Here is a 23,876-nt window from a genome sequence, read left to right as displayed (position 1 = left end):
CTTCAGCTAGTCGCTTTGCCAGACCCTCCTCCAAAGCGCGCTGAAGGACGGTCTGGCTACTCAATTCAATTCAATTTTATTTATAGTATCAATTCATAACAAGAGTTATCTCAAGACACTATACAGATAGACCACACTCCAGAATTTACAAGGACCCAACAGTTCTAGTAGTTTCCTCCAGAGCAAGCAACTGTGCAACAGTGGCGAGGAAAAACTTCCTTTTAGGCAGTTTTTCCTAGCCACTGTTGCTTGCTCCACGTAGCTTTCGGGGTTACCTGAGAAGCAGTTAACCATAGTCCTCAGAAATCCACTGACTTTAAATTTCCAACACAAAGAAAGCGAAAGAATTCGGAAAATACATGCACCCGACATGATTTCCTGCAGCAGTCCAGGACGTGGAGCGTGAAGAATGTTGGATAGACTTAGGCCGTGCCCAAAACGGCCTGGTTCAGAGCCTAAGCCTAAAGAAGCCTTTTCATGGTAGGGAAAAGTACATAAAGCAGGGTAGATAAAAGAAACTTTATGCTGATGTGAAAATCAGCATATGAAAACACAGCAGTTGTTGATATGACTTTTTACCGTAACTGCTCTAAGACCTTATCATCACTGTCACTACTTTAGTAAAAGTCCTTACACCAATTAAATGAAGTTGATCAATTATACATGCTTAAAATATATATTGTTTTGCATCTCTAGCAGGACGAGCAGTGACATGGCTGCTGATGACAAATCCTCGTCTTCATCCTCAACAGACTGGAGCGTCGAGCCGCCTGTCCTCTCGCCCACCAGCCCATCCCACTTGACACACTTCAAACCGCTGACTCCGGAGCAGGATGAGCCCCCCCTCCGCTCCGCATACAGCTCATTTGTCAACCTGTTTCGTTTCAACAGCAAAGGTCAGGGACGCACGCCTACAAGCATCTAGATGAAGTTATCAATTGGAGCTGCAAAGACATTTCGACTTGTCGTCTACTATTAAATTAATCGCTAACTTATTTTGACAAGCGATTGAGAAGTTCTTATTCCAGTTTCATAAATGTGACTATTTTCTAGCTTCTTCTCTCCTCTGTGACATATAAGTTTGACACAGTATGTTTGAGTTGTGGACAAAACAAGACATTTGAGGACGTCATCTTTGGCTTTGGGAAAACATTTTATAGCTATATATACACTACTGTTCAAAAGTTTGGGGTCACCCAAACAATTTTGTGTTTTCCTGAAAAGTCACACTTATTCACCACCATACGTTGTGAAATGAATAGAAAATAGAGTCAAAATATTGACAAGGTTAGAAATAATGATTTGTATTTGAAATAAGATTTTTTTTTACATCAAACTTTGCTTTCGTCAAAGAATCCTCCATTTGCAGCAATTACAGCATTGCAGACCTTTGGCATTCTAGCTGTTAATTTGTTGAGGTAATCTGGAGAAATTGCACCCCAGTGTTAAACATTTTTTTCCAGTCTTCCTCTGTCCAATGTCTGTGTTCTTTTGCTTTTATTGTCCAGTCTCAGATATGGCTTTTTCTTTGCCACTCTGCAAATCTTCAATTTCTTAGCAATGTCTCGCATGGAATAGCCTTCCTTTCTAAGGACAAGAATAGACTGTCGAGTTTCAGATGAAAGTTCTCTTTTTCTGGCCATTTAGAGCGTTTAATTGACCCCACAACTGTGATGCTCCAGAAACTCAATCTGCTCAAAGGAAGGTCAGTTTTGTAGCTTCTGTAACGACCTAAACTGTTTTCAGATGTGTGAACATGATTGCACAAGGGTTTTCTAATCATCAATTAGCCTTCTGAGACAATGAGCAAACACATTGTACCATTAGAACATTGGAGTGATAGTTGCTGGAAATGGGCCTCTATACACCTATGTAGATATTGCACCAAAAACCAGACATTTGCAGCTAGAATAGTCATTTACCACATTAGCAATGTATGGAGTGTATTTCTTCAAAGTTAAGACTAGTTTAAAGTTATCTTCATTGAAAAGTACAGTGCTTTTCCTTCAAAAATAAGGACATTTCAATGTGACCCCAAACTTTTGAACGGTAGTGTAATTCGTATTATATTGTGACCTTTTACTTACAGTATCAAAAGCACAATATGCATGTTTATATTGACCGTGTTCAGCTTTATTTTGTTTATTAGCCGTATGTTTCTGTGAACTTTGAGAGCAACAACAAGCTAAAGTGTGTGTGTTTACACCAACTTGGTTGTTAAAACTGATTCTGATTAATCTCTAAAACAATAACACATCAAACATTACAGCCATGAAAAAATTCTATCCTGAGCAGTGTTTTGCAACAGTTTACAGAAGTTATTAACCAGTCTTGTGAGGTCATGTGAATGGAATTGCCTGCTAGGAACCAGCGAGCCACATGACTGGTGTTTATAGTCCCACCTCTGAACAACACTCCTCCCCTCACTGTGGCAGCGCGGGCCTCACACACTTTATTTTATCTTATTTAAATATATTTATAAACTGACATTATGTTGGGGCTGCTTGATTATGGAAAAAAATCATAACTCCGGTTATTTATTACTTCATTATTTATTTATAATTTTAATTACTTATTGTCTTTTGGAAAGATGATGCATTTATTGAAGTTAAAAAAACAGTGAAACAACTCAACAGTGGAAACAACTAGCCACAGCTAAAATTCAGTTGATTGTTTATGAGCTATTATGTTTTCAGGTTGTCTGTCCGTCCCATTCCTGTGAATGCGATATCTCACAAACGCCTGTTAACAAATAAGAGCCAATCTCATAATGACTGCGCTGACTATGGACACTACCAAAAAAAAGGAATTTAAGGAAATTTAATATAATGTGAATGCAGATCACATTAACTTGAATTTGTTCAGGCTTTTTTTTCTGTCCTGACACATTTGTTTCTTCTCTTAATCTAATTTGTGTGTGTGTGTGTGTGTGTGTGTGTTTGTTTGTTTGTTTGTTTAGAGGAGGTACGTCCTCCCTCAACATCTTCAGATAAGCCAGATGCCCCGTCTCCTTCTCCACAATCAGAGAGGAGCTGGTCCTCCAGTCCGACCCACTCCTTATACAGTTCAAGGCCGCACCGGAAACAGCACCCAGACCACCTCCGACGTACCTCCACTGCCTCCGGTAAGACACACACACACACACACAGATGTTGCTATTTGTGATTTGTGTGTTATTGATCATAGAAAAGTTGTCTTAAGTCCGAAACAGGTTTGCGATTGATGTTCATTCCACAGAACTTTAATTGTAAAGCATCTCCTCAGGGCTTCACACTATTTATCTAGCTGTCGGTGTAAGATGTTCTCCAAAAGTAGGGATCTTGCAGAATCTTTGCGGCTTCTAAATTAAACTTCAATGTATCTCATATACATAAAGTCAGGTCTAAATATATTGGCGATTAAATGAATGACATCATAGTTTTCCTTTGGAACCATGTAAAATGTTCCTGTTGATGTACATTATGTGCTGCCTTTCTTTCACTGGCAGATTATACAGAAGGATACATCTTCCAGGACATTTGTCTTATTCCATCTGGCTTTGTCAATTCTTATGAAACCTGATATGTATTATCTGTAATTTGAAACCCTTTGTGAGTTGATTAAAAGCCCTTGTCTTGTAATGACTGAACTAATCAGAGGCCACTGACAACATCCTGGATGATGTCATAGATTAAAGCTCAGTTACCTCATGCACTCTAAAAGCTGTAAAACAATTAGTTGTTTACCTTCAAAGAAACTTCTACCACTGATTATTTGTAGTGAGTTGGTTACATGGGCTTTTTTTTCATCACTTAATTAGATATACTGTAGATTAATTTGGTGTGGTGTAATGTCGGTTTTTCTCTTTTGTTTGATTGCAGTAGTTGTAGTGATTGAAGTATTAGAGCCTACATATAAAGAGCGATATGTTTAAGTCATATCCAACACCAATATACTGATGAGTGGAAAAACAAGTGTTTTCAAATGTATAAAAAGTGAATTACGGACTCTCGGGTGTTTGTCATTATTCTGTTAATAGTGGAGTGTGCCACATTGTTTTTTTATTTTCATTTTAGTCAGTGTTTTATGATATTTTACTCGAGGGTTAGTTGTTTAATAATTAATAATAATAATAATAATAATTTTTACATCAGTATTTATCCACATAAACAGAAAGTTCTGTTTGGATTTGATATTTTCCTTTCCAGAGGAATCTGCTAAAGAAAAGCGAAGACTTGAAACAAATGAAATATGATGTTTGGGGTTGAAAAAGATGTTGTCATCAGAAAGATGGATGAATGTTCAGGCTGTAACATCCCTTCTCATGTCTTTTCTGATTACAGTGGATTGGCCAGGTGAGGGGTCTTCTGCACTGTTGTTTTACTAAAGATGCTTTTAGCTTGACTTTAACAACTCGGCCTGACTTGAGTGGCCTTACACAAACGGTTTTGTGTGTCTGAGTGCATGCGAGTGTGTTTGTGTGTGTGTGTGCGCGCACGTGCGTGTGCGTGTGTTTTGATATATGCATTTTCAATAAAGTGCTTTCTATTAGTCTATGGTTTGCCCTAATGTTTTCCACTCAGGTAGCATACTAATAATAATTGGAATGATGTTTTTCTTGAATGACTTTAAATGCTAACATTTATATTCAACATGTTTTGGTTTCTTGTTCTTTTTATTAATTGCATCATGTGTTATTTTAAACACATTTGCAACTTTTTATAAAAGGGTTTTATAAGGCGTTGAAGTGCATTGTCAAATGTTTGTCACTTAGATGTCATGGTTAAATTTACTCTGAAGAGGAATTTCATTCTTATGGCTGTAGATTCAATAGATGTTTAAAGAAAATAGACATATTTGACAATGCAGCAAGCTAGAATATAAAGAATACATAAATAACCTTTTTCAGTTCTTGTGGTCATGTGTGTGTGTTTTTGTCTACATGCATGATTTTAGACGGCAGCAGGAAATCAGATACGCCTCTAAGCAATCATGACCCTCGCACAGCTGTGCAACTTCGCACTGCACTGAAAAGGCTGAAGGAAATAATGGAGGGAAAGAGCCAGGTATTCACATCTGATCTGAACCTTTACAAACACTTTTCCTTGGCTACATTTGTACATCTTAATATATCTTAAATGTATTACACAGTAAATGAACTAACACAGCCGTAAACCCACTTTATCTTAGAACATTTAAAATGTTGTATTCCGTGCCATGGCAATTCAAAAAGCCTTGCCATGAGCTGAACGCGTTCAATTTGGCTTTGTGGATGAAAGCAGTGTGCCGTGGTTTCTTTCCTTCAGGACAGCGATCTGAAGCAGTACTGGATGCCAGATAGCCAGTGTAAAGAGTGCTACGACTGCAATGAGAAGTTCACAACCTTCCGCCGCCGCCACCACTGCCGACTGTGTGGCCAGATCTTCTGCAGCCGCTGCTGCAACCAGGAAATCCCCGGAAAGTTCATGGGCTACACGGGTAAGTGACATACTCAAGATGAGTTGCTGTATTTCTCAATTAAAAGCAGAGTCTCAAGCACACAAAACAAGGTGGATCAACCCTTGGTGCTTCCCATATAATGTGCATGACAGCTAAGCATAATGTACATTTTCATTGCTTTGATATAATAATTTCAGCAATCTAAACATGCTATTCAACCCTTTGTTGTTCTTTAGTTTTATTGTCCTATTTCAGTCAGTGTGGATGCATGTGTGTTAATGTCTGAAACAAATTGTATTTTGTAGTAACAGTATCACAAGATGGCAGTAGCTACATTTGAAGTGTACTGTATTAAACCATGCGAGGGTTGTGGCAAGAAGAGAGAGCGCTATGGCGTTTAGCCGGGACAATCTGAGTTCAGTGGTCTGTGCAACTCTGCCCCTCCAAAGTAAAAATGTCAAAACATCATAGTTTAACACTCGGTACGCAAATGGGTTCAATTTAGGAAACACTTTGGGCTGCAAGGAACCTCTGTCTTACCCCCTATGAGGTCTAATCACATGTTCCCTCCCTCCCGCCCAGATCCTGCATTTTTACTATTGTTCAACAAATGAATTAGAGCGTTTCATAATCCATACATTGAAGGTACATTTGCGCGCTTCTCCCAATTATCTGAACTTTATGACTTACATAAGAACCATTTTTTTTTTATTGGTCAGGAGCTTTACCGAACAGACAATTGGTTCATTACAAGATAAACCCACCCAATCGCATATTGATTGTCTATACCGTTTTTGGCGTAACACCAGGAAAATCTCCGGCTCAGCTACCAGATAATGCCAATGTGATCATAGCAGTCACCACACTCATGGCTAGATGTCTAATCTTTTTGAAATGGAGGCAACAAACTCCCCCATCCCCCCATGTTTAGTTTTTTTGTTTTAATTAACCTTATAAAAGATAAAAAAAGATAATTTGTTTATTAGTCCCCAATGGGGAAATTACTGCACTACACTCTGTGTACACACTTTTTGTTAGTACTCACACACAGGCCTGAAATACACACACATGCTCAGGACCTATACATGCACTATACATGGAGAGATGTCAGAGTGAGTGGGCTGCCAGCTGAACCAGCGCCCTGAGCAGTCGGGGGGGTACGGTGCCTTGCTCAAGAGCACCTGGCAGTGCCCAGGAGGTGAACTGGCATCTCTCCAGCCACCAATCCACGCTCCCAACTTTTTGGGTCCATACGGGGATTTGAACCAGTGACCCTCCGGTTCCCAACCCAACTCCCTATGGACTGAGCTACTGCCACCCCAAAACATATATAAACATATTTAAAAAAATAAAAGAAGTATTAGAGTTATATTATTATATGTAATATTGTATATTACATTTTGCGAGCTTTTGCTTATCTTCGATAATAGCTGTATCACTTCTGGCCACAACCCTATGCATGTCACTGAATCTTTCCATAATACGGCCCTGAAAATGTTTCACAATAAAAGACTTATATAAAGTCTTGTTACCCTCTTCAGTTAAGGTAATTAAAGGCCCTGGCCTCTTTTTGAGAATTTTTATTTGGTTATGAGTGTATCATAACTTAACTGATTCATTGAGTTGTGAAGTGAAAATCAATTCAAACACTCTTCCTTTTCCGTTTTTTCTTGTGTCTCGGACTTCTCTGAACTCAGGAGACCTTCGGGCCTGTACATACTGTCGTAAGATAGCGCTAAGCTACGCTCATTCAGCGGACTCTGGCTCCATTGGAGAGGACCTAAGCGCCCTGTCTGACTCACCCTGCTCTGTGAGTGTGTTGGAGCCTAGCGAGCCCCGGACACCTGTGGGTGGACGTAAGGCCAGCAGGAACATCTTCCTGGAGGAAGACCTGACCTGGCAAAGGTGAACACAAACACACATACTGGGGCCAAATTAGCCTACACAGAAAAAACATACAAACATATTTGTATTTTATTTCTACATTCCTCCACCCTTGTAAAATGCCTCCACCTAGGGCTGGGCGATTATTCTTCTATCCCGATATACAGTAGTTAATTTCATATGGGGATAAAGATACATATTACGATACAGCATGTTTTCTGGTACACTTGCTTTAGCAAAATTTGACTGCATTTTTTTGACATCACAATAGAAATGAAACGTATATCGTCTTATGGCCCAGCCCTACCTCCACCCACCATGGTGCCTGTGTACACACAACAAAAATCCTAACTTTGTATTTCGCATTGTGTTTGCTGTCATGCTGTGACATTTTGCTGTCATGTCATGATGGAAACACGCTGCCCTAGTTTTTTCTCAGCCTCGTCCATCTGTGCTTGCTCTTTTTCTGTCTTGATTTTCTGCTTCTTAAAACGTGTGCATGTGCTTTGTACAGTATGTCCTGTACCCTGTGCATGGTCAAGACTCATGATACTGAATCATATCCTGGCATGTTTGATCAGTTAGCCCTGACTGAGAGGAATTAACTGCAACAGCATGAAGTAGGACTCATAAAGTAAGATATGAAGAAGACTCGCTGGATGCTTTGCAGCATGTGATCTGTCAGACCATTAGTGCTGGGTGGAAAACTGTCTCTAATTATTAATTAAAGAATAAAAGAGGGAACATCTAATTTTGGAAGCTTTAGCAAAGCATGACTGTTTGGGCATGGATACTGGTCTAATTTTCCTCTTCAAGTTACTTTTTAACTAATAGTTGATAAACTTTTTTAAAGATTCATTAACGATGCATACAACAGGCTTGTTGTTAAATGAATGTTTAAAGACGTCTTTTTTTAAACGGCAAAGTTCATGAGTTTTATAACCCTGTGCTTGTTTCCTGCTGATGTTTTGAATCGGTGAGCTTCCCGCTTATTTTCTCTATTAACCTGCTTCAAAGACAATCTGTTTCCTCTCTCTCTCTCTCTCTCTCTCCTGGCATAGAAAAACTCCTATTGGGATGAGAAAGAAGTGAGTCTTGCTGTTTGTTTTATTCATTTTTCACATCTTTCTGATCTTTTGCTGTCTGTAAGTAAAAGTTTTCTTGGGCTATAACGAATATCACAGAAAGTGTATTGTAATGGATTATGGATTGTATCAATTGTTTTAGGTGTATTTACTTAGGTGTGTGTGTGTGTGTGTGTGTGTGTGTGTGTGTGTGTGTGTGTCTCTCTCTCTCTCTCTCTCTCTCTCTCTCTCTCTCTCTCTCTCTCTCTCTCTCTCTCTCTCTCTCTCTCTCTCTCTCTCAGTATGATTCAGGAACAGCAAAACAGTGGCCTGACTTCCAGACTGACAACACTACAAGATGACATCGGCAAATCGCCTGCTAGGAAAAGGTAACTCACTTTGCTTTGTGTTTGTTTGTGGAGTATAGAATGCTCCGGTGTGGTTCAGTAGACTTAGGTCAAGCCAGCAGTGGGAACTAGGGGTTGGAATCACAGGATACCTCGGGATATGACGATTAATGGCTCACAATAAGATAAGACAATACCGATAATATCAGGATATAGGAATTTTGCAATAATTAATATCTTGCCAGACAATCCTATAATGACATATCAGGATAACGGTCTAACTACAAATACAAAATGCCTGCAAAAACCTTAAGTGTAGTTTTGTTCTTTATCCACTGAAAGTCCAAACTGTTTGGAAAAAAGCACCATTCTGCAGCACATGTTTTTTAGTCTGAAAATTAAAATTACAGAACTAAAAGCTGATGGTTCTCAAACTGCTGTCCGCCATGTCGTTGAAAACCTCTTCTTGTTCGGCTAGTTAACTTATGTTCAAGTTTCCCTCATTCACATGTTGAGCGCCACCTCCAGAAGCCATAAAGTTGCCACACTGGGAGAAGGGAAATCTATTTAGAGCACCTTATTTTATTAATTAAACAATAATATTTGGTGCCAGCGTACAGATTATCGCATGGCACGAGAAAGGACTGCTATATATTGCCGTATCGATATTTTGTCCCATCTCTAGTGTGAACAGTCCCTGTTCTGTCTCATCCACAGGTCTGCCAGTGTGACCAACCTGTCCCTGGACCGCTCTGGGACCTCCATGGTTCCTTCCTACGACAGCTCAATCAGCCCGCCAACCAGCCGAGCCATGCTGGGCACCAAGACCGGCACCAAGCTGGACCACAGTGAAGAGGAGAGGAAAATCCTACTGGTGGCTGGTCTTTCCTTTTTACTGATTTTCATCCCCCTTGTTTCAAAGAGTCTATAACCAATATTTTTTATCATAACAATATATTAAATGGCAATGTGAAAGAGGTCACTACAGAGAATTATCAGCTGAATCTGCTGCTATTCTTTGGCCTTGTGGAGCTTTATAGTTTTAGCTCATGTTTAACTGTCCGGCTATAATTTTTTACCACGGTTTTGGTTCACTCTCACTGCTCTCATAGGGTAATTTTGGGCAGCAGCTGTTTTCACAGAAAACACCAGTGTACACTACCTGCTCAGCAGCAAACAGCAGACAGACACAGAGATTCGCTGGTGAACATAGAGGAGCATTTAGCAGCTAAATATCTTCCTCAGGGGTTGGTAGAGATCAAAAACAGAGATAATAGAGAGAAAATATTGGACTTACTATTTATTGGTGTAAATAGTAAGCGATGTTTGCTAGTAAGTTGATGTTGTTGTGTTCAAAACAATTTGTCGTTGTCTCCAATCGGTCAAAAACTAATTTACTATATATATTATATATATATTTATTTATGTATTCCATTATTAACCATTACTGACATCCTACAGGACTCCTCCCAGCTGAAGGACTTGTGGAAGAAAATCTGCCACAACAACACAGGGATGGAGTTCCAGGACCACAGATACTGGCTCAGGACCTACCCCAACTGCATTGTGGGAAAAGAGCTTGTCAACTGGCTGCTAAGGAATGGCACCATCTCCACCAGGTAGCATCTCACTTTCTGTGTTGTGTCGTGTTAATGATCTTCAGAAGGAATATTCAAAGGAATAGTTAGACATTTGGTGGAATTATGGTAAATCGCTTTCTTGCCAAGAGTTAGATGAGAAGATTGATACCACTTTCATATCTCTTTTTGTTAAATATAAAGCTGGAGCTTAAAGCCGAACGCGATTGTTCCTATGCCAATTAAACTGATCAATGGACAACTTCTGAAAGATAGACAAAAACATACTGTAGGGAGTAACCCAGCAGGTCTGCGCTTGTAAACATTTAAGGTGAAATGTTTTGGGTGTAATTTTTGTACTTAAGTGTGTATGTTTTAAGATGAATGCCTTTGAATTTTTTGAATTAATTTCTGTACCTCTAATTGGGCTGAATGGCTCTTGATTAATTTGCTGGTTGTTTTTACCTTAGACAGATTTTTGCACGTTTTCTTATTTAATGTCTGGTCCCTTTCTCCAAGAAACGTTCTCCAATGGGAGACAATAAAATAACTCTGCTTGATTTAGGCTAAGCTATGCTCAGATCGGTTGCAGTCCGTTGCTTCATATTTAGCAAAGAGATGGGAAGTTTGTATTGATCTTCTTGCCTAAATGTCTGCAAAAACAAACAAGCTTATTTCTCAAAATGCTTAACTTCTGCATAATATTACAGAATAAATATAATTCCTTGCTGGTACATATTGATCATCTGCAAACGTGCCTTTTGCTGGCCAAAAGTGTTTTTTTCCTATGCAGAGAATGGCATCATAAATGGGCTCATCCTGTCCATCAGGCCTACTTTTTAAACGTCGACCCAGTTTTCTAATGATTTTGTTAGTTAGTTAGTTAGTTAGTTAGTTAGATGTCTCTTGTGCTGGCCAAAATGTTGCTTTCCTACTTTGCTGTTTTGTTAGTTAGTTAGATCTAAGTATGCTGTCTCTTGGTTACAGATTAACTTAATCTTAGTACATCGTTCAGATTTAAGATCACTAATGTTTTTATATGTCTCGTACTTTAAAGATGCCATGAGCACTTCAGGTTTAAGTTAAATGATCTTTGACTGTTACTCCCTCCCATCCTGATGTTTGTGTGTTTCAGGGCACAGGCCATTGCCATTGGCCAGGCATTGGTGGATGGTCGCTGGCTGGACTGTGTCACACACAACGACCAGCTGTTCAGGGATGAGTATGCTCTCTACCGCCCGCTCCAGGTAACATTTGTGATGCGTTAATAGGCCTGCACGATTAATCTTTTGTTTTTTGATTTTTTTATGATTTTGATTCTAATATAATTTTAGGAGCCAACTGCATTACAAACACTACTACTTTCTTCTGATAGTTTTTAACTTAGAAACATATATATGTTTGTTACTGCCAATTTGTTTTGTTTAGTAATAGTTTATGTGTGCAATAAACATTAAACTTTGTGAGAAAAAATCTTGGTATAAATTCTCAGTTAAAAATGTGTAATTCATATTTTTCCCTGAATTGTGCAGGCTTATGTGTAAAGAGTGGGCGCACTGGAAAAGAATCCTTTCAAATCACCAAATTGTTTTGTATTTGCCGCAACATACCTGAACATATCATGTGTTGATATTGATTGATTCAACGGGGTCTTATGATAACAAGAGAGGACATATCACTAATGCTGATGACATCTCTCTCTTTGGTCTCTAGAGTACAGAGTTCTCAGAAACACCGTCTCCAGACAGCGATAGTGTGAACTCCGTAGAGGGACATTCAGAGCCGTCCTGGTTCAAGGACATCAAGTTTGATGACAGCGACACAGAGCAGCTCGCAGACGAGAGCGAGTACACCATGCCCAGTATGTATCGCGTGTCTTATGCTTTAAAAAATATATAGAATTACTTTAATGTCATTGCACAACATTGCTCAATGCGATTTAGGAGCAGTCCTGACGATGCATTCACACATAACAAACCGCAATTAACATGACTCAATAAAAACCTAGCAGTGCTCTCTGTACAAGTAATTTTGCTTTGGTTTCTGTGAGTTAAAATCCCAACTGCATCTCACTGACATGTGTCTCTCTGTCCAGACTCTGCCAGCCCCAGCAAGAGAACATCTGTCAGCAGTTTCCAGTCAGTTGTGGACAGTGACTCTGCTGCCTCTATCAACCTCAACATGGAGCAAAACAATGTCAACTTCCACATCAAGAAACAGTCCAAGTATCCACACGTGCCTTCTGCTGCTGACCAGAAAGGTAAATATTACCATACACAATATGTCTGTCTCGCTCTGAACACTTCTTTTCACACAGTTGTTTTTAATAAGTGATTATATGTGTATAATACACTAAATTGTACAACATCTAATAAGCTCTCTCTCCTCTTTCTCTCCTCTTTCAGCTGAATATCTTTTATCTGAGGATGGAGGACAGAATATTGTTATAAGTGATGCCTTCATCAGAGGTAGGTGCTCTGCACTTCCTTATTGATTTATTCATACAACATTTTGAATTGCCTAACTAGTTAAGGTTTGGGTTTTGCTTTTTTTATGCCGATTCATCATAATGTTTCCTCACCTCAAGCTTTAATTGCATGCGTGCGTGCGTGTGTGCATGTGTACATGTGTTTGTGGAGGGGCGTGGGAATGTCATTAGCTATGTCCTGCAGCTTTTGGAGGTTGCAGCCCCTGAATTGGGACATAGCTATTGTCTCTGCTTTTAAAATGTCAACCACTTTGTGTTGCATGACCTTTGTATGAAAAGTGCTATACAAATAAAGTTTGATTGATTAAGCAAACCTGCTACCTCTTCCTGATTTCACGTAACTGCAGAGTCTCTATTCAACCGTCGTGTGGAGGAGAAGGCCAAAGAGATGCTGTTTACTCCGCTGGGTTGGCACCACAGCTCTCTGGATCAGCTCAGAGAGGAGAACGGCGAGAGGAAGGCCATGGAGAGGCTGCTGTGAGTGGAGATAACACCTCTGTTAATGTCCAGTGAGATTATACATCATAGTAGATAGCATTGGTCATTTCTCTCTTAATTATTTAGTCTATAAAATGCCAGAAATAGTATAAAAGGCCCCTTAAAATAGCCCATGGGTCAAGATTATTTACATCACATTTTCTTTCATATTTTTATTTATTATAGCACTTCTCTTCATTAAGAAGAAAACACTACCTGAAGTTTGCAGACACAAAAATAACATGTTGTCTCCAAAGAGCCACAAACTAAATATTTCAAGAGGAAAACCTTTAAAATGATGTTAACTTGAGAAATGTTACTGTGATCAACCACTACGTTTTTCTTTTTCTTCTTCTAACCATCTGCCGCTCTGTCTCCGTGTCTTCAGCTCTGCCAACCACGGCCACATGATGGCACTGCTGCAGCAGCTGCTCTACAGTGAGTCCTTGTCTCTGTCCTGGCGGGACATTATTGTCCCTGTGGTTCGACAGGTGGTCCAGACAGTACGGCCCGACGTTCGCAACTGCGATGACGACATGGACATCCGCCAGCTGGTCCACATTAAGAAGGTCACACACCATTATCAAATCAGTCAATACTGTAGTCATGTGTCACTCTTTGAAATTATACACGTTCATTTAATTGTGCATACAGAATGTTTAATTAGCTGACTGACCGTCTGCTTCAGGTGGTGTCAGAAGCATAATTTAATCTCCATTTGCGCTTCAGATTTCTGGAGGCAGGAAGTTTGACTCAACGGTGGTAAACGGCTTTGTATGCACCAAGAACATTGCCCACAAGAAGGTGCGCTCAAGTTCTTATTAGTTAAAATATCTATAGAACAGCTTGTGTTGGAAGTGTTAATTTGGAACTGAAATCCTGATACTTGTCTGACGTGTAATCAGATGAACCCCTACATCAAGAACCCCAAAATCCTGCTTCTGAAGTGCTCCATAGAGTATCTTTACAGGGAGGAGACCAAGTTTTCCTGCATCGACCCCATTGTGCTACAGGTCAGTAAGTCTCTAACTAAAGGAAACCCCTTGTGCATTTGCTGTCCTTTTCTGACACAAAAAAAAAAAGATTTTTCTTTGTCTCTCCCTCAGGAACGAGAGTTTCTGAAGAACTATGTTCAGCGCATAGTAGATGTGCGTCCAACCTTGGTGTTAGTGGAGAAGACGGTGTCTCGTATCGCTCAGGACATGCTGCTGGAGCACGGCATCACACTGGTCATCAACGTCAAATCGGTCAGTTTAGTATTGGAACTATTAAATTAATTACTAATTATTGAAACAAAATTCTAAGTTTTCAGTTAACATTTAAGTATCCTTCAATCCTAATTTCTTTTTCATGGCCTCCTCTTGGTTTTTGGTTTTATTCTGTCATAATACGACATAACACACTTAAATAATAAGTGCTAATATGGCTCTGGTTCCTAAACGATCAATATCTACCACACCAAATGACAATGCATTTTGGTTCCGCTTTAATGGCTGCGCTGCCCTCTGGTTCTCCGATTTGGAGGTTAAAGGCAACACTTGTTCACATGTCATACATTCATTCATATATTTTTTTTTTCAATAAACACAGATTTAATCAATCATGAGGCATGTAAAACAGAATAAAATAAATAATAATCAGCATAAAACGAATGTGAAAAACAATATTTCCTTAGCGGTTGTGGCTACAGTGTCTTTGCCACCATTAATCACTTTTCATTTTTTTTCTTCAATTTAGCAAGTCTTGGACAGGGTGAGTCGCATGACCCAGGGAGACCTGGTGATGTCTATGGACCAGCTCCTCACCAAACCTCGTCTGGGAACCTGTCTCAAGTTCTACATGCAGCCCTTCACCTTGGCCAATAGTAGGAAGCACACTTCCTACTCTCAAGGAATTCTACTGTGAGATACTTTAACTACACCCTATAGAACTAATCCTGATGTTTGTTTTTTCTTCTTCTATCCTTCCAGATGAAGTGAAGACTCTAATGTTCTTTGAGGGTTGTCCTCCTCATCTTGGATGCTCCATCAAACTGCGTGGTGCCTCAGAGTACGAGCTGGCCAGGGTGAAGGAGATCATCATGCTGATGGTGTGTGTGGCATACCACTCCCAGCTGGAGATCTCTTTCCTCATGGATGAGTTTGCCATGCCGCCCAGTTTGTCCCAGAGCACCTCGTTCCCCTGCCTGCTGGAGGGCGCCTCTGTGGATGAGGAGGATGGAAAGAGGAGAGGGAAAGAGACAAATGGAGAGAGTCAGGAGAAAACGGCGGCAACTGAAGACTCTGCACTGGGAGGACAAACTGAGGAGGAAGGGTTTCTCTCTGAGTCTTCATCCAAAAATGGAGATATAGACACTCTCCAAGACAATCCGAATCCCAACTTACATTCCTCTGTCCTAGAAGAGGACGCTGGAATTGCTGACACAAAGACCTCTTCACCATTTTCCAGTACCCTTGCACCGCCTCTGCCTGTCTCCCCTCCATTCCTCATGGAGAAGGACGAGGAGATGAGCTCAAGCACTCTCATAGCATCTGAGGGTGAGTCGGGGGCAGAGGGAAGCCTATTGAAGGGGGATTCACATGATATGGACGACGGGGAAAGTTCAGAGACTACCACCACTCCTCGGTTGTTCCGAGACCCTCTGCAGGACGATACAGGGATGTTTGTGGCCGAGCAGGTGGCTTCAACCGATGACCGCCTGAAGTCAATCTCTGCTGTTTTCAAGCAGGAGCTTAAGGACATCATCCTGTGCATTTCCCCCTTTGTCACATTTAAAGAACCATTTCTTCTCATGCCTGCTGGCATGCTCTGCCCTAGCAGGGATTACTTCCCCGAACAGGTACCTAGCTATGCTGTTGTAGTTTTTGTTGTTGTTTATAAAGTGTCCGAAAATAATGAAATGTTCATCCCAGGTTCTCCGAGTCCAGTTGGTTGTCTTCAAATGTGTTGTTTTGTTTGACCGACAGTAAAAAAAACAAAGATATTCAGTTTCCAATCATTATGTTTGATAGGTAGGAAACAGCAATCTTTGGAGTTTTAGCTTTTGAAATGACTGACAATTAATCAGTTAACATAATGTTAACATGCAAGTATTTTGTTTTCCAGAAGATGAATCGTTACTGCCTTAATAACGCAGTCCAAAGCTGCGTTTCCTAGATGTTTTTTATTTTCCATGCTTATCTGTGTTTTCCCTGTCCCGCAGGTCTACCTATCTCCTCTCCTAAACAAGGACTTCAAGGAACTGGACGGACGCCGAAAACGACAGCTACTCAAAGACTCTGCCCCCTCCTCTCTGGTTAGTGGACAGACCAACGGCGCTTCACAGCCGAAGCTCATTGATGTCCTTCCCTCCCACAGTCTTACCAGCACCCGCATTATAGAGCAGCTGAATGGCAGCCAGGATCTGGCCAAGATGCTGGCTGACTACAGAGCAAAGGGAGGTCGGATCCGGCAGAGGGACGCCACCGAACCCTTCGGCGCTTCTAGCACTGCAGCTCCTGTTAGTGTCCAGAGCAGAGCGGTGGACGCACAGATGAAGCTACTAGTGAAGAATGACAGTGAAGAGGAGAAGCCAAGCAAACTGAATGATTTGAGCTGGACCCCCAAGGTGAGCAGTGTTTTCATTAATGGGGCCGTTCTTATAAACAAACAAAAGTTATCTTTACATTCAGTATTACTCACCAAAACAAAGTTTTTTTTTTTTATCATTTCCGTCCTTTTTTTTTGGGACCGCTTTGATATCTGCAAATGTTATAAATGTTTTATATCTGTGTAAATTTGAATATCATTGTGGACTGTTGTTCAGACAAAACAAGCAATTTCAAGAAGTCACCATCCTTGACTTCTAGGAAAATTATGACAGGAACTTTAAAAACAAAAACTATTTTATAAAAATAACTGTCCTGAAGGAAAGACTGGATTTGATGTGGAAATAGTAATAAGTGCATAAACTTGCTTCAGTGTAAAAGGAGTCCAGATTAAAATGCACACAGTAATCACCACATTGTGCAACATGAGTAAATAAAAATCCAACTATTGCTTTTATCAATGCATTTATATGTAACAGAGCTGTTTGTGTGAGTGTGTTAGAGACTATTAAATTGCTTAATTAAATAATTATATAGAAATGAAATGGTTTAAGGTAGAATTAGGAAATTAGACTACTTACTTACTAATCTGGTACATACAGTATTCATATATTTATTTGCCCCTCGATCACTTTTTTAGAGGCATTTCTTGGGGCAGTTTTGCCTTTTTGACCCTCTTCAATTGGTTGGAGGTTGTGATCTTGCCACTTTTTAAACCAGCACAGGTTTCAGACTAGATCTGCAAGACTTGAGCATCCTCCATCTCTGTTTGTTCATTTGTGAGGGAAACTACGAGTAAGCTGTGTTTATTTATGGGTCTCTGTGGCTCTACTTTTATCTTACTTTTGATGCGTTTGGGTTTGTTGTCCTCAGCTGGACTGTCTGAACCCCGTCAACCATCAGAGACTGTGTGTGTTATTCAGCAGTTCATCAGCTCAGTCCAACAATGCGCCCAATCCCTGCGTCAGCCCATGGTAACCCCTTTCATGTGGAGTGGATTAATAAAGAATCTTATTCCTTTTTTTTTAATTTTTTTTATGATTTTGTATTTATTGTTGATTTTTCTCAACAGGATTGTCACAATGGAGTTCTATGGCAAGAACGACCTCTCGCTCGGTGTATTCTTGGAGCGATATTGTTTTAGGTAGGACAAAATAACTTTAAAATGTATGTATTTGTATGAAATTTAAATGCTTTAATGAGAAACACAGTGATTGAATTGGGATTATAGGGGCTGAGATTGTAGCTAAATCATTTTCAAATGTGTTAAAAAACAAAACTTTAAAATGTGAAGTCAGATTTAAAAAATGTTTATTGGTTTTTAGAAATTTTTTTGAAATATATGTAAATAGATAGCTTTGACAAGTGAGTTCAGCTCATTCCAAGTAACCCTCCAAGTTTGCTTTACCTGCATGTGCGTGCATATGTTTGCTCCAGGCCGTCTTACCAGTGCCCCAGCATGTTCTGTGAGACTCCCATGGTGCACCACATCCGTCGGTTTGTTCACGGCAGCGGCTGTGTGCAGATCGTGTTAAAGGAGTTGGACTCCCCTGTGCCGGGTTATCAGCACACAATTCTCAACTACTCCTGGTGCCGCATCTGCAAACAGGTCAGTAGCAAAACAACATAATATTTAACTTTACCATGGAGTTTCTCGAGGCCCTCGCTAATGTGCGCGCGTTGTCTTCCCGTAGACCAACATTTACTTTTTCAGGGTCCAAATTTTAAGTTCTAAAGACACTTTTGTCACTTTCCCCAAAGTTCTTTGTTGATTTTTTTTTTTTTTTGGGGACACAAGTTTTTGAAGCTTTCCCCGACATTTGTTGTCACTTTTTGACATTTTCTAACTTTTCCCAAAGTTCTTTCACTCTTTACACAATGACTTTGTCAGTTTATTTCAGATTTTTTTGGTTGTTTTTCCCTACATTTCTGTCACTTTTTCCGTTTTCTTAAATCTTTTTTCTTTTCTTAAAATGCTGTGAAATTAAAACATACAAATTCAATAAAAATAGTGAACTTATCAGTTATTTGAGGAGCATTGTATGGAACAATCCAAGTTATTTTTTATAATTTGGTTGAAGGAAACCCAAATTTCCGATTTAGAGACTTTTTGAAAATGGTTCAAATTTGCCCCCGAGGACAACTGTAAGAAAATAAACATGATCTTGACTTTGAACTACATGCAACAGTGTAGCCAATGTTTTACTTTTACTCCATACTCACCAATTGCCTGCTTTATGGCTGGTCATAATTTCACATTTTGCATATTAGAAATAATTTCTGGTTTTAATTTACTAATTACTCTGTAGCCCCCAGTGTTGGGCAAGTTACTTTTAAAAAGAAATTAGTTACAGTTACTAGTTACTTCTTCCAAAAGTAACTAAATTACATAGTCAGTTACAAACTATAAAAAGTAATTAAAGTTGCAAGCAGCGTTGGACGGGCCCTCGCTAACCTGCGCGTGGCGGGCTCACTGGCGGACGCTGCTCCTTGTGACCATGCATTTTCAGACACTGAGACAATCAGACACTGAAAATTGTTGCCAATGAAAAAGGAACTCTCTTCAGTTTCAATAGGGGCTTCGCCGCTTTCGGCTCTCGGGCCCTACATATAATGTTCCTTAGCACTTTAATCGGAGTTTCAGATGAGATACATTGCTGGGTATATATATATACGTTTTTCAAAAGAATCTAACTAAAATACAAGGATTCTCTGTCCTTGTATGTTTTCCAACTTTGACTTGACAACTTTTCATCCGATGTACGTCACACTTGAGGGGAGTATTGCTCCGACGTTTTACTTATTTCAGCATAGTAATACATCTGCAGGGGACAACATATTACTTAATTCTGACCACATTATATTTATTTTAATTGTGAATACATGAAGTTTGATTATCAGGCTAGACTTCCCTCTGTTTCACTCAATCTCTGCCTCCTATTTTAAGGTGACACCGGTTGTGCCGCTGTCCAACGACTCTTGGTCCATGTCTTTTGCCAAATACCTGGAGCTCCGTTTCTACGGCCACCAGTATACCAGGAGGGCTAATGCGGAGCCCTGCGGACACTCCATCCACAAAGACTACCACCAGTACTTCTCATACAACCAGATGGTGGCTTCCTTCAGGTTGGTCAGCTCTATCCTTCATTCACCTACTGCTGAATTAGACAAAGGACGTATTTATATGGTCGAAAACCTTCCTTTTTAGCTAAAGTAAAAGATCTGAATACTTCCAGAGGTGGTTAAGAGCACATGTTGTTTACAATGATTTCTTGAATAAGTCTTGACAGAGTTTTCCCGTCTCTCTCCTTCTCAGCTTCACTTCTGTGCGACTGTTGGAGATTTGTCTTCCTCGTCCCAAGATCTTCATCAGGAACCTGGGACCTTCTAAAACCAACCTGCAGCAGGACCTGAAGGACTTCTCTCTAAAGTAAATAATATAGCTCATATAAAGATATAAGATGAAAGACCACATAGACATGAACCACAATCTGCCAGTCAAGTTGCTGTGCCTCGTGTCATTTAGCTGTTTATAATTCTTGGCTAGATGACAGCCAGGCTTACATCTACAGTGGGCTACTATGACGTCTCAAGTCAAGGGTATGATTAGGGATTGACAAGCAATACAATGGGGGGGAAAAAGACCTGAACATCAAAGTTTCATCCTCTGTGGAGCATGAATGTGTCAGAAAATGTCATGGCAAAATGTATGTAGTTGTTGATATCTTGGAAATTGAGATGGTATCGAGGATTATAAGTGTACGCCCTTTGAGTTAAGGCTGAAACTAATCATTAGTTTTGTTATTTTCTCCATTGTTTGGTCTGTTAAATGTCAGAACACTGTGAAAAATGTCTATTGATCATTTTAACGTGTCTCATTTTGTCGGACCAACAGTCTCGAACTGAAAGATATTATTTATTATTAAAAACATGAAATCATCACAATAGAGTAATGCCACCAGAGAATATTTGGTTGTTTTTTTTTCTAAATATGACGTCCAACAATTAAGCTGTTATCAAAGTAGTTGCTAATTAATTAATCAACTGATCATTGCAGCTTTACATTTGTGATTGGGCATATATACTCTTAATAAGATGTTCCTGACTTGAAATGACTAAAGTTTTAAGCTTGCTTGGCAAAAATAAGACAGATTAGTAATCGAGAGTTTCAGGCGAGAAATAACAATAGAAATAAAAAAAATACAACAATTACAGAAAGTGGGATAGAAATGCAGAACTCTACAAAAATAACATTCATAGACTTTGAATTCAAATGCTTTTCAGTCTAATAATTGTTTCAGTTGTTCTCAGTCCATAGGTAGTTTAAGCGATTAATCTAGATTAATAGATTACAACGCGTCCATTCTGTGTTTTTTGTTCTTTTGTTATCCATTGTTTCTGTCTGCTCCTTCCTCAGAGTGACTCAGGTGTACCTGGCCATAGATGACCGCCTCACCTCCCTAAAGACCGACACCTTCAGCAAGACGCGAGAGGAAAAGATGGAGGACCTCTTTGCTCAGAAAGACGTAGGTTTATTTGTGTCGATATGTCTCATGTCTTGGTTCAGTGGTGTTTCTAGACTCATTGTGGTGTTTCGGTTTGTGTGTTGCTAGATGGAAGAAGCAGAGCTGCGGAGCTGGAACGAAAAACTTCAGGCGCGACTACAAGCCTGCAGTCTGGATTCTCCTCAGCAGGTGCAGGTGGTTCTGGAGTCGCTAGTGATGAAGAAACAGAGTCTGTGTGAGATGTTACAGTCCTGGAACAGCAGGTCAGAATCACTTATGACTTCCTTTAAAACATTTTGTTGGATGTTATTTATTTATGGATATGACAGGAAATAACACAACATAAGAAAAACAGAATAAAGACACTTACCTGTAATTAACTCCTGTAACTCGGGGGGGGGGGGGGGGGGGGGGGGGGGGAATATTGTTTTTCATATTGGTTATATTTTGAATTTGCACCTTATTGATATTTTACATTTATATCAGTTTCCCCGGGGTCTTAAAACTCTAAAATATAAAAAATATAAATGTAAGGCCTTAAAAGACCTTATTGTGTTCTAGGTCTTAAATTATTTTAAAATGGTCTTATTTTCCTTTGTCTATGTAACGCTACCTCTAAATTAGAATCTTTTTGTTTTTTGATTCTGATTCAGGTTTTTAATATATTAGAAGGGAAAACCAGGCTTTTAAACTCCTCTGTAGTCCTCACTCTGTCGCCTCTTTCCCTTCCAGGCTGCAGGACTTGTTCCAGCAAGAGAAAGGCAGGAAGCGTCTGTCCGTTCCTCCCAGCCCGGGCAGGCACAGACAGACCACTGCTGACGACAGCAAGGTCGGTGACATCATTTATTGCAAAGCCAAGTTCTTTGCCATGTATACTCGTAAGCAGATTTCTGCCAAACTTCCTCAGATTTGAGAAAATAAACCAGACAGGGAGCCCTAGTGGCTAAGGTGGTTAAACCTGGAATGCCTTCCAGTGCTATCGGAAACCTTGAGATCTTTAAACAATCTGACGCAAAATACTAATTGTGAAATATAAGGTCTACTTATGCTACATTGGGGGAGTTAAAGAACACAATAGAACATCACACAAATCCCTGCGGAAAATTGCTGGATCGCTTTCTTTGATCTGAATACTAAGACTCGTATCATATAACTGCAACATCCTGGTTGGATTCGGGGACCTTTGCATGTCAATCCTCTCTGTTTTTCCTCACGCTTTCTGTCCTTATCTGTACTGTCAGAGAAAAGGAACTGAAAGTAACATTCAATGTCGTCTATAACTTCATTTCCACTGAGGAAAAAGCTGCACTCTCTCCAAGTACTGAGTCCATCAACCCAAATGCTTTTACACTTAAAAACATCTTCAAAATCAGGATTCACAAATACAGCTAAAACAAATCATCCATGTTCTTAAAATAAGGTTGAAGTAACGGGTAATCTGCTGCAATTTACAGTCACCAAATTTAGAGCTGCAACAAAGTGTTCAATTGATCCTAATTTTTCAAGCAAAAAGGCAAAAATGTGATCATTCCAGCTTCTCCAATGGGAGGTTTTGATGGTTTACGTTGTCTTGCATTAAGGTAAATTGAATATGTTTGTGTTTCGTTCTGTTTGTCAGACAAAACAAGACGTTTAAAGAAGTCACTTTGGTTTGTAAGATATTTTATAGACTACACAATATATACTGTAGGTGAATCTGAACACTTCCAAATAAAATTGGAAAATAGCAGGATTGGCTGTGTATCCCACCTACTCATATTTATATTATATAATGCATATATGTTTTTATGCTAAAAGCTGCCAGTTTTTGGAACAGACTTCCTTGCAATGCTTCTTTGTGGAGATCATTCTGGTGTAATTTAGGATGGATCGGTCTTGCCTATTTTTTATTTTATAATGTGTATTTATTTAATAGAGTGCCCTGGATTCCTCGCCGCGTAACCCCTCACCTGTGGTACAGAATGGTGACAAAGAGGACCGTCACCTCTGCACAATGCCCTCCAACTCCTCCATGCTGTCGTCTCCAGGAGAACCTGGAGTTGAACCTTTCACACCTGTTCCCTCCTCCACTGAGCAGGACTCTCTCAGCATCCCAGAGGGTACACACTCACACACACACACACACACACACACTTTCTCTCTCTCTCACTCTCTGCTCTTTCTCGCATGCGTTATACTAGCCGCAGCCAAACTATCAAGCGCCAGTGTGATGTCATGAGAGCACCCTAACTGTTCATACTCGCGCGGTGGTCGCGACACTAGTTGCAAGCTCGGATGCGTCGAATGTAAAAGGGCTTTCACACACACTCTGTAACACACTCACACACTCTCTCTACCACTCACTTACTCTTACACACACACACACACACTCTCTCCCTCTCACTCACACTCTCTCACACACACTCACATACAAACACACACACACACACACACTCTCTCTCTCACACTCACACTCTCTCTCACACACACTCACATACAAACACACACACACACTTACTCTCGCGCTCTCTCTCGCTCGCTCTCTCTCTC

The 23,876-nt window shown here is 40.0% G+C and overlaps 1 protein-coding gene across 7 annotated transcripts in view; it reads left to right on the top strand.

Moving 5' to 3' along the window:
• Nucleotides 1-23,876, top strand: part of pikfyve (phosphoinositide kinase, FYVE finger containing) — a 35,696-nt gene that overhangs the window by 2,669 nt on the left and 9,151 nt on the right. For 2 of the 7 annotated variants that reach the window (XM_034885810.1, XM_034885805.1), the window contains exons 2-32: nucleotides 700-896; nucleotides 2,960-3,124; nucleotides 4,323-4,334; nucleotides 4,936-5,045; nucleotides 5,286-5,457; nucleotides 7,116-7,323; nucleotides 8,364-8,390; nucleotides 8,669-8,755; nucleotides 9,431-9,587; nucleotides 10,175-10,332; nucleotides 11,426-11,537; nucleotides 12,004-12,151; nucleotides 12,386-12,550; nucleotides 12,696-12,758; nucleotides 13,126-13,255; nucleotides 13,644-13,824; nucleotides 13,985-14,059; nucleotides 14,161-14,268; nucleotides 14,362-14,502; nucleotides 14,993-15,119; nucleotides 15,226-16,094; nucleotides 16,458-16,862; nucleotides 17,716-17,816; nucleotides 17,915-17,986; nucleotides 18,280-18,451; nucleotides 19,790-19,968; nucleotides 20,159-20,272; nucleotides 21,260-21,368; nucleotides 21,456-21,610; nucleotides 22,080-22,176; nucleotides 23,263-23,446. In XM_034885810.1, the coding sequence (XP_034741701.1) occupies nucleotides 713-896; nucleotides 2,960-3,124; nucleotides 4,323-4,334; nucleotides 4,936-5,045; nucleotides 5,286-5,457; nucleotides 7,116-7,323; nucleotides 8,364-8,390; nucleotides 8,669-8,755; nucleotides 9,431-9,587; nucleotides 10,175-10,332; nucleotides 11,426-11,537; nucleotides 12,004-12,151; nucleotides 12,386-12,550; nucleotides 12,696-12,758; nucleotides 13,126-13,255; nucleotides 13,644-13,824; nucleotides 13,985-14,059; nucleotides 14,161-14,268; nucleotides 14,362-14,502; nucleotides 14,993-15,119; nucleotides 15,226-16,094; nucleotides 16,458-16,862; nucleotides 17,716-17,816; nucleotides 17,915-17,986; nucleotides 18,280-18,451; nucleotides 19,790-19,968; nucleotides 20,159-20,272; nucleotides 21,260-21,368; nucleotides 21,456-21,610; nucleotides 22,080-22,176; nucleotides 23,263-23,446 (4,987 nt within the window). In that variant the 5' untranslated portion in view covers nucleotides 700-712. Of the gene's footprint in view, nucleotides 1-696; nucleotides 897-2,959; nucleotides 3,125-4,322; nucleotides 4,335-4,935; nucleotides 5,046-5,285; nucleotides 5,458-7,115; nucleotides 7,324-8,363; nucleotides 8,391-8,668; nucleotides 8,756-9,430; nucleotides 9,588-10,174; nucleotides 10,333-11,425; nucleotides 11,538-12,003; nucleotides 12,152-12,385; nucleotides 12,551-12,695; nucleotides 12,759-13,125; nucleotides 13,256-13,643; nucleotides 13,825-13,984; nucleotides 14,060-14,160; nucleotides 14,269-14,361; nucleotides 14,503-14,992; nucleotides 15,120-15,225; nucleotides 16,095-16,457; nucleotides 16,863-17,715; nucleotides 17,817-17,914; nucleotides 17,987-18,279; nucleotides 18,452-19,789; nucleotides 19,969-20,158; nucleotides 20,273-21,259; nucleotides 21,369-21,455; nucleotides 21,611-22,079; nucleotides 22,177-23,262; nucleotides 23,447-23,876 lie in introns of all 7 variants that reach the window. The other 5 variants (XM_034885809.1, XM_034885804.1, XM_034885806.1 and 2 more) reach the window with 4 other exon arrangements.

Source organism: Etheostoma cragini, chromosome 11 (assembly GCF_013103735.1).
Source record: "Etheostoma cragini isolate CJK2018 chromosome 11, CSU_Ecrag_1.0, whole genome shotgun sequence".
NCBI lineage: Eukaryota > Metazoa > Chordata > Actinopteri > Perciformes > Percidae > Etheostoma > Etheostoma cragini.
The sequence above is the reverse complement of the archived record's forward strand: the minus strand, read 5'-3'. Positions and strand labels throughout refer to the sequence as shown.